The sequence below is a fragment of the Aplysia californica genome, unplaced genomic scaffold (assembly GCF_000002075.1).
Source record: "Aplysia californica isolate F4 #8 unplaced genomic scaffold, AplCal3.0 scaffold00040, whole genome shotgun sequence".
In the NCBI taxonomy this organism is placed as follows: domain Eukaryota; kingdom Metazoa; phylum Mollusca; class Gastropoda; order Aplysiida; family Aplysiidae; genus Aplysia; species Aplysia californica.
Window position 1 is genome coordinate 1,594,600 of NW_004797310.1, and position 10,548 is coordinate 1,605,147.

General features: G+C 36.7%; 1 protein-coding gene and 1 long non-coding RNA gene across 2 annotated transcripts in view; one reads left to right on the forward strand and one right to left on the reverse strand.

Moving 5' to 3' along the window:
• LOC118479206 overlaps positions 1–10,548 on the forward strand; it is a 105,360-nt gene that overhangs the window by 90,284 nt on the left and 4,528 nt on the right. The gene's annotated exons all lie outside the window — the stretch shown is intronic.
• LOC101849591 (GPI mannosyltransferase 3) overlaps positions 8,338–10,548 on the reverse strand; it is a gene marked incomplete in the record, with an annotated part of 16,287 nt that continues 14,076 nt past the window's right edge. The window contains 1 exon segment of the mRNA XM_013091558.2: positions 8,338–10,400. Within this exon segment, the coding sequence (XP_012947012.1) occupies positions 10,088–10,400 (313 nt within the window).

Genomic DNA, 10,548 nt, shown 5'->3' on the forward strand with positions numbered 1-10,548 from the left:
ATAAAACAATATTCAATATTCATTATGATTATATTCTTTATATGTGAAATATATAAATATATAAATAAGTCTTATTAACAATGATAATAATTCTACTAATAACACAGTTACATAAACAACAATAGGCTACATTATTTAATTTTTTTTTTTTTTAAGGCTGAATCAGCTGCTGTGTGCAAAACTTGTTTACCAAAACTTTTGTATAAAAAGAATTTTGTTTATCCTTATTTGTTGTGACTTTTCAATTCCCGCTGTCAAACCTATACAAAGAACTTTCCCTTCACAAAGAAATTCTATTTTTTTAAAAGGAAACATTTTCCTCAAGTCTTAATCAAGCTTCTTAGGGATTATATCTCAGCAAGATAAGGACTCACAACTTATTCAAACAGCCACAACATTTTGTGAACTAGTTTGTTTCTATTTCTTTTTTTTGGCCTTTTCCTGTGAGAGATGTTGCCAACTTACATCCCCTCAACTTTCACCAAATCTAAAGTGTTGATTCGTTTGGACTGTTTTGTGTTAGACTCCACCGTACACCATTTTGCAAAGTGGCTAATGACAGAGTCCTGCACTGCGCAGTCAATTTGTACTGTAGCCCCTCCTGAAGGCTCACCACATGGTTTCCAAATAACTCCCATGACCAGCCTGTTAGGATTTATCATTAGTTCTTCTACGGGATGTATAGCACAACAGACTGTGATGTATTCAAAGCTGTCATGTACATCTTGATGTTTTTGCAGGTAGTCAAGGTTTCAGTTTGCTGCTCACTGAAAGATTCTGCTACACTTCACTTTTCAAACTGGTATATCGAGGAGTCTTACACTAGGCAAGTCATTTGCAGTTGTGTGAATTGAAAAATTGGGTAATGTATTGCACATAAACAGATGCATGTACCTAATTTTCCTTTGGGAACGTCATAACCCTACCCATCTCAGCTAGATATAAACCTTTGACCGTATTACAGTATGCCCATAATTATCTTAACACTTCGGGCACCTCTTAGCCATACAGAGACTGAGAACTGAATAACTAAATACAGAAATTCCAGAAGAGTCAAATAATGCAAAGGCGAGAGAGACCAAAAACAGCTCACCAGCACAGTTCACATCAAGAGAACTTTCAATCTTGCTGTTCAAAAAACTGATTGAACAAATTCATTAGACATTTCTGAGCAGTCTTGAGCACATATCTGACCTCGTGTAATAAAACAGAGGAAAATATTTCTATATTCTTAACAAGATAAATATCCTCATCAGGAGACAGGCCAGGCTGCACCAGTCAGTCATGCCATTCACCATAATAAATGTAAGGCCAGTAACTAAACAATACTGCCGCTTATAAAAACAGTAATAGCGTAAAGAATTATTGTGTAGTTAATGTTCCTTCAATTGAAGAAATACATCTTAGTCACCCTCTTAAAATTTTGAATTTAGTAAGATTATTGAAATTTCAAGTGCACATATTACTTCATGGTCCTTTCGAATAGTTTCTGATAAAACAAATCAACTTTATTCAAAAATAAAATTGAAGAGGGTATGATTTTGCCATAAGCCTGTGAAAGAATCGTTTTGAACTATAGAACCTTTTATTCCATTGGAGATTTCCATTTTACAGTTTTCAAATAATACGTCTTTATGAAATATCATGAAAGTTTGTGATCAAAAGTAAAATGCTACTTAAACTTGATTTTAACCTCCCCAAAAAACTCGAATAAAAAGCAAGTGTCCATCATGTCCATACTCTTGAATCATCTTGCATTTGAACACAAAAGAATAGCATACATTAAAAAATACATAATTCTGACTAGAAAATAGAGTGCACTAGTTCAATTTCATTTCTTCACGCGAGGTTGATCATCACAGTCATGAAATATATTGGTACATATACATATATAATTCATCACTAAGTTCTAATACAAACTGAGCAATCAAATTGATTTTTGTCTGATGAATTGTCAAAGCTCACACTTTAAACAAGAAACACTATAGGCCTACTATACACAAAGAAAAAACAGTTTGCTTTTGTTTGACTACTTAGGCTCAATTTGTCTAAAGACCGATGTCTTTGGAGGTCTTTGATTGATTATATTTTGGAGTTTTTTAACATAGAAAGACCATGACTCGATAAAAATTCTTCCCAATTTCAGGTCTTCTGTATACAACAAAAAGGGCATAATCGCTACATCATAGACATCGGTGGTTCTTTCTTTGATTATACTCATAAAACAATCTATAGCAAAAGATTTGTTATCATTCAAGACCCACTTTCTAGGATAAGTGAAGAACATATAAAGATTTAAGGATGTAGACAAAATTGTTTATGAGAAAGAAAAATAGTTTGGAATTCAACAAAGAATATTTACCAAACTCATTGAGACCATGTTTGCCACATAATGGCAGGTAGTCTCCAAAACACTGCGCACCACACCAGTCACATCTGACATAATATGCTTGCACATTTTTTTAAAGCTAAGTAAGCTGTATTGAAATGAAAGGGTGTATGCTTGTACAAACAAAACTTTGTCATTTCTACACCAAATACCTTTCAAACTTTGCAGAAGTTGAAATAAACTATTTGGATTTTTTAACCTTTCGTTCATGTATCTCAAATAAATCTAATCATTCATTCTGGAAAAAAAAATCATTTTGCATATATGTATCATTGTATTTCCGATTTCATACCCAAACTGAAAAATAATGCTAAGCGTACTATTTGGGATTATTTTATTCAAAACAGAATGAGTCCAAATAAGAAACTCACTCACTCCTTTTATTTGAGACATCCAGATTTTAATCACTTCAAAATGCTATGTCCTCGTGTGCAAATCAGGAATTGGAGCAAACAGTCTCAACAAGTCGAACAGCAGCTCCTACACCTTTACATCCATCAGCCATGAAACTGGGCCCTCTTTTGAGACCTACAAAAATTCCCAGAAACAAAACAAACTTTGAAGGATTTCTGCACCAGAAAGGCATCTTATCTCTTTATCTCTGAGGGGGGTAAACCCACTTCGCCGGGGCCCTTTTTGGTGCTAAATCTAAAAATGACAAAAACGTCATTAAATGGGTCATAAAATCGAAAGTTGCAAAACCTACTTTGACAGTTCTTCATCTAATGAATGAACTTCCGGTATAAGAGACCTGTTTTAAGCAATTGCCGAAAAGTTATTTGATGTCAAAGTCGTCATAAAGGAATGTGCCCGAGCCGCTGTCAACGGCTCACCCGCACGGGGGTTCCGACCGCGAGCCACTAGGGATGGCTTGCCAGAGATAAAGAGTTAAACACTTCACACTACTGACCATCAATGAAAACAGTTTTGTTAAACATGACAAGTTATAAATAAAAGAAAACATCCGGTAAAATGAACATTCCAAACACAATGCCATACACACAGAATAACAACAAAGTACCAATAATTAACAATATCGAGAAAAATAGCCAAAAGCTATAACAAAACCATTTTCCCCACAGACTCAGTGCAACTTTATTTGTGTGATAACAGTTCTTTAAAGCTACAGTGGAAAGGGTGGATAGATAGATAGCATCCACTAGGGACAAAAATGATGATCGAATACAGGAATACTAACAATCAAATACAGGAGATTCAACAACATTTGCAAAAAAATTGTTTGAGCTTCTGCTCTTTCCATTATTTCTTTATTCTTGATACATATGCAGCAGCGTCAGTGTGAAACGGGTAACCAAACAGGGTTGCTGCGAGCCTGCCCAATGCTCGAGGCACTTAGATATAAATATTAGCCAAACCCTAGGCAGAGAGACCCAAAACACTATGGGAGGCTGGGGGACCTGCGGTGAACAGTAACCTGCCAACGAGAGACTGTGAAGTCCATTTAACACTTTGCCGTCACTTGACGCAATAACACAACGGTAGAAATTGTCCATAACAGTCACTTGACGTAGTTTCTGCGACAGGCTGGAGAAGTCCATTGCTGTCACTGTCCAGGCTAGGTGACCAGATGAGGTATTTTGTTCTGCTAGAGCTGTGTGACTGCAAAGTGTTAAAAAAGAACAAGAAGAAGAAGATGCATAATTATATATGAGGTGTGCTGACCAAATGAGTTAATTCTAAAATTTTAGCTCTATGGACACAGAAAGAAAAAAAATCATCGTTTGGGTAGGTACAATTTATTTTATGAAATAATAAAAAGACATGTTACACTTGAGAAAAGTTGCATCAGTTTAAAAATCTGCAGATTTGATGCGTCTATTTTCAGCCGATGTCTATTCGTGGATAGTGGGAAATTACTCATAAGTCAGCACGCCTCACATATATCCATTGACTATCCTGTTCTTCAACTAAACATACTCACTGAATCTCACACACAAATAAATGTCAATTGAAAACAAAAAGAAATAAAATAATAATTGCATTTACACAGGGCATATCCACGCTCTGCAGCATTCTACATGTGCTTTACAACTATTATTAACTGTGAAGTTTGCGTTCAAATAAATAGTCACTTTGCCTCAGCACACTGGCAGAACAGCATCCATAACTGTGCAAGGAAGAGTAAAAAAAGTGACTTTGTGCAAGCCAAGTTTCATTAACTCAAATCTCAAGTATCACTATCAAAAATATTAACAAAGCTACAGTGTACAAAACTAGTGAGTGATGGACAGAAACAGAATAAATAAATAAAACGGTACTTCTGAGACTAGTATTATGGCATGGCAACATTATACAATGTAGAAATGATTTGAACGGGCAAGGAAGAACAGAACACTTATAAAGTAAAACAAAACTCAGTCATTGCAAATCTGTTTTTTACAATAATGCTTGCAAGTGCCTTCATCCATATTCGGAGACTCATGATTATAGTGAAATAGCATTCAAATAAATAATAATAATAATAATAATAGATAGCATTTGTATAGCGCATATCCCCGCTCAGCAGCAGGCTCTATGCGCTTTACACTATATTATTACCCCAGCAGACCATAGAACACTCCGAAACATTCTCAGCATCCCGGGAAGCATACAGTGCAAGCAGCCGATTAAGCGCTCAAACACTAACAAACTGACAAGATCTTTCGCTGTCTGAAGCCGGGTACCCATTCCCACCTGGGTGAAGTGAGGAAAATTCGTGTTAAGTGCCTTTCCCAAGGACACAACGTCGGGCCCTTGACGGGATTCGAACCCACGACCTTACGGTTGCGAGTCCGAGAGCCTAACCACTAGGCCACCGACGCCACCAATAACAACAAACTGAATACAGCCTCTCTCCACCCTCTAAATAAGCAAATTTCCCTGATCCATTCTTATTTCTCCTTTCTCCACTAAATACTATGTGAAAAAAAAAAATCCTGAAAATAGACATTTGTCATATCTGTTACATATCATATTCTATGTCACAACAGATCTTCAAAGCACAAGTCAAATCCCAGTCAGAGATATTTACGGAACATTGCATAGGACATAATCAACAGTGTAGGCCAAATGCTGAGAACAATTGGAAAACAAAACAATAACTTAGAATTGTTTAACATAACAAAAAATAATAAAGACTACACAATCTCATTTCTGCTGACGAGACAACTCGGTGCTTTCTCATGCTCAGTGACAGAAATCAACTGACTCTCATTATCATAGATGAACAAGCAGAACAATCTTTTTCATACCATTCTTTGTGACAAAACAAGATAGTAGTATAAAAAATCCACTGATACTGGAGCGGAGAAAAAAAAATCTGAACACGTAAAACTTGCGGTTCGTACATGCATTTGATTATGGAAATGAACCTTAAAATCTTTGATAACAAAAATTTTTAATATAAAATATATTTTCTATTCCTACACAAGAGTAAAAAATATATCTGAGACTCAAGATCAAGGGGGAAAAAATTATATTTTAGCAAAAGAATTCGACATCCTAAATGAGCCATAAAAGCTGATGACATCAAATATCAAATTACTTATTACATATCAATTAACCCATTGTCTCCGAAAGACTGGAGGTTGCATTTTGCCGAGTGGTCAGTGTCACCAGTCGACAAGACAGCAATAGCATACTTCCAAATAAACACCGAAAAAGACTCACTATGACTAGTATTCTATACATAGGTGTTCAGTTTTCTCCTAGGGGTCTGTTCAATGTTTTTGCAAATAGTTTGACAAAAGGAGCAGTTCTTCAATCAGGTATTGTGTCAGTTTGTAACTTTATTGTAACAATTTCCAAGCTCAGCTAATTGAACAAAAGTGGCTGTAATTTTGCGAATACTAATTTTTTTTAAAATAAAAAGTGACAAACACATTCATAACTGAATGTAGATTGATAAAAAATTGGTATTTTGGCCCATCAGTTAACATAATATGATTTTATATTCATTTCCATTTCTAATGAAGTATGAAACATGTTGTAAATTCAATTTAGCACGGAATTATGGCCAGATATGTAAGTAACCCCAAGCTCCATTTTGACAGACAAAAATCAAATTATGTCAAAGCGCAAAAAAAAAAAATTGAGGAGACAAAGGGTTAATTTCTAAATGAATGGATGTGACAATGTAACAAAACTGCACTGTTGAGCAACTCTATTTTCTGAGTTCCGAGTATTTGATTACATTATTCACGGTAACATTGAGAACGTCAGTTTAAATATCAATTACAGCAGACATAGGACATGTTATACACAGTTGACTTCATTACAGTGGTCAGCAGAAAACAACACCTTTGTAGATAATGGCAACACCCAGAGTTTGGAATGTGTGAAAAACAACACCAGCAACAACATCTTTAAAGAACACAGAGCATATCATCAGCAAGCTATTCAAATCTGCTAAGCACAGAAGGTTACATTTTTTTCAGGAGAGAGAAAAAACTGTTTCATTCTTTTATAATTGTACCTTTACATTATGCATCCAAACAAGACAGTGAAAGAAAGTGCCAACTGATTAAGAGCACCTTCATACCAACACTGTTTAGTTTTAGTAAGAGTATTACTGCACTTGCAACACAATAAGGTCCGATAAGTGCTGAAGATAAGAGGTGTTACAAGAGAGTAAGAAACAACCACCACTGTGTTACCAAGACCAAATATAGATAATAAACAAGAGTCACTAAAGTAATAAAAAAGCCTGTGAAATGTGACGCCTGAGAAAAACTTGGAACATCACAAGAAGAGACAGGGTGAGAAACGAAATAGTCTCAGGACATGTTGGCTCAGTTTACTTTTAGTAAGAGTTTCACGGCACTTGCAACACAATAAGGTCATATAAGTGCCGAAGAATAGAGGTGTTACATGAGAGTAGCATACACAAAAAAGAAGGAGGAGAGATAAGGACAGTAGATGTTTGATAGGAAAGAAGGAGTAAACCACACCAGAGCACCCACCAACCACCCATATGTTGGCTCAACTCCCTGCTTGAGGTAGGCCTACATAGATGAAAAAAGCATAAAATGGTTTGGACAGCTGTCAAGACTACCACCAAACAGTATAGCAGCGAGAGCACACAACAGAGATCAGATGGATACAGAGGAAGAGGAAGGCCCTGGAAAAGATGGACAGAAAAGACGCACAGAAACATTAGACAAAAACAATATAACCATGAAACAGGCAATACAACAAACAAAAGAAAGACGTTTTGTTTTGTGTTCTTGTACGGTTTTACGGCGCTCGCAAAGTAACTACATAAGGTCATATGAACGCCACGGGGTGGATGTCAACAGGGAAGTCAAAACGAGAAATCAGGCTTATTCTGCTCACCTCTCTTGCCTCAACAGCACAAAGTCTGCTTTGACAATCAAGGCACCCCGGAAATAGCAGTTCACAAGAGAGGGACAAACATGCAAAAGAAGTAGAGGAAAAATGAAGATAGTAAGGATGAGGAAAGAAAAAACAGCAGTTCCCCCATATTGTTTGGCACAGTACGAGCATGACATTGATAAATCAGCCCATTTACAATTCTACTGTGCCTAAAAACATATTAATATCCCCCTTTTGGGAATGACCTAAAGACACTTCAGTCAGTAGCACCGTCCTGGGTGGGGGGAGAGGGGGGAGAGGAGAAAGATGTTTGCTTCTCCTCTTGACTCTGTAAGTGTAAAGTAACAGAGGCCGGTAAAAGTCAAAAGTAAAGTAAGTATTCTAATTTCGACAAAATATTTCTCAAGTTCATGCAACTGAATAACAAACTGCAGTTTTAGAAAAAAAAATTCAAAATTGTGGGCTGAGTACATCTGAACAGCTGGCCAATGATATGCTGAATACAGGAACACAGAGATCAAAATCATAGATTTTCTCAAACATAATCAGAACCAAATAGCACTGGGAACTTAACAAAGGATATAGTACAATGATTGATACATCACAGCAGAGGCTTTTTTTTTTTAGTTAAGAAGCTCATAGCACCAGTTCTGATAGTTACGTGGTATAATTGAGAAATTTTGGAGGTGTATTAGTTGCCCAGATTTATGTTATATAAATATGTGATCAATAACAAAAGCTGAGAACCGAAGTTTCAAATATAATCAAAGTGGGTAGACCTTAGTGCTGACACTTAGTTCTTGCCCAAAATATCTGCTTATGTAAGACAGTTAAAAAAGAATGTTTGAATAACATATCTCTGTGAAAATTCAGTCGTCAAACATTAGCACAAATGCTAAACAACAGACGTGTGAGTAACACTCAAATTCATGAGCTCAGGATTTTGTTGTACTCTTGTACCCATTTTAAAGTACAAGAACACAATAACAACCAAGCTACTGCTTCGGCCTCAAGCAATGAAGCATGAAAAGGTCTGTGATGGGATTTCATATTACATGCAAGGAATATTACACACAGTAACAAAGCAGATAAAAGTCATCTTAATCCTTCACATGGAAACTATCATATTGTAAAATGAAAAAGCGAACTCGTCTCATTCACATTTGAGATGAGCAGAGACTGTCGCAGAGAGCTGACAGTGGGAGAAGTGCATAGGAACAACCTCCTAATACTCCTAAGGCAAACTTTCCAACTTTTTCTTTCTCGAAAATCTGGGTGGGTTGGTCCAGCCTTGTTGTCAGTTACCCATCTAGGCACAGAACCTGATCCTGCTCCAATCCCAAGGCCAATGAATATTTCGTTGTGATGCAAAACATATTATGTCCCTTTATTCCATGTGCTCTATTCATTGCAAGACTTTCATGAAAGGAAGAGTCACACCTTTGAACAGCCCCTGGAGGATGTGTAGCTATGTCTAGAAAGATATCATGTGAAAATTCAGATCAAAATGTTCAAGAAACAAGTAGGCCTACTGAATTATTTTCAAAAGAAAGAGACTTCCTTGTCTAATCCCTCTTTGGCATTCTTCTCACTAAAATAAATCTACAGAAGTTTGTCCATCAATTATTTTAAAGTTAGCTTTACATACAAATTGCAAGCTTCTCCTAATAGCTACCTCCCACATGTGACAGACTGGACAGACTTAGTTGCAAAACAGGATCCCAGGACAAACTTCAATCAAAAAATGTTTAAAATATTCTTTACATGGCAACAAGTCCAAATACTTTTTTTCTACCACAGCTTTTTTCACAGATCCCACTAGTGAAACTACCAACACAGTTCTCCTACATACCACGCCCTTCAACAACACCTACCAGTCTACATTTGACACTTCCAGTTGTTGTCTTAGGGAAACCATGACTTAAAGTTTCTAAAAATGTTCACACCGACCTGCCTACCACCTCACAACCAAAATCAGGAGTGTTTCCTTAAAATCCTCTCCCAAAATTGGGAATTTGGGGGGAAAAAAATTGGATTCTATAGAATTTTAGTAAATTAAGATTACGTTACAAGCTGATATTAGGAGACAAACATGTACAGCAGATACATCCAAATAGAAATGTGTATTTTCACATCAACTAAGATAAGTCTCTCGAATATGGCAAAAGAGATTTAAAATGTGCATTTTCACACCCATTTACAATGAGTCGCACATAACCTATGGAAACAGATTTGCAAGAAGAAAAAAATGGATTATTGATAAATCCGATTAAGGTTCTTCCACGGGTAAAAAAGAAATCAGAGTGCTTTGATTTTATCTGAGAACTTGACAGGTCCATACACAGCACAAACTCCATCTAGTCCTCACATTGACTTCACCGACCACCGACAGCTGATAAAAATGCTAGAGCCCACTCTTCCTTCAGGGAAGTGGGTGTGGAAAAAGCTCTCACACATCCGGTACCCACTTTGAGTCAGCAGGCTACTGATTTGCTTGTGAAGAGAATTGAAGTACACGATGTGTGTGGGCCAGTAGCGCTTGCCCCGACCGTACTCCGACCGCAGCCAGTCCTGGGGACTCTGGTAGAATCTGTCTGCTTCCTCTTCATAGCCAGAGAGCCCTTGCAAGTTGGGCTCACAAGTTAGGAACCGCATGCTGATGTTTTGGTGCAGGTGACTGTGGGATGAGGTAAAAAATAAAAAATAGGCAAAATATAAAATAATCAAAATATAAAATGCTCAAAATCAACCTCTTCTGCTTGATAATTCTAATGACAAACAGGGCTACAGATGCGCACGCACGCACACACACACACACACACACA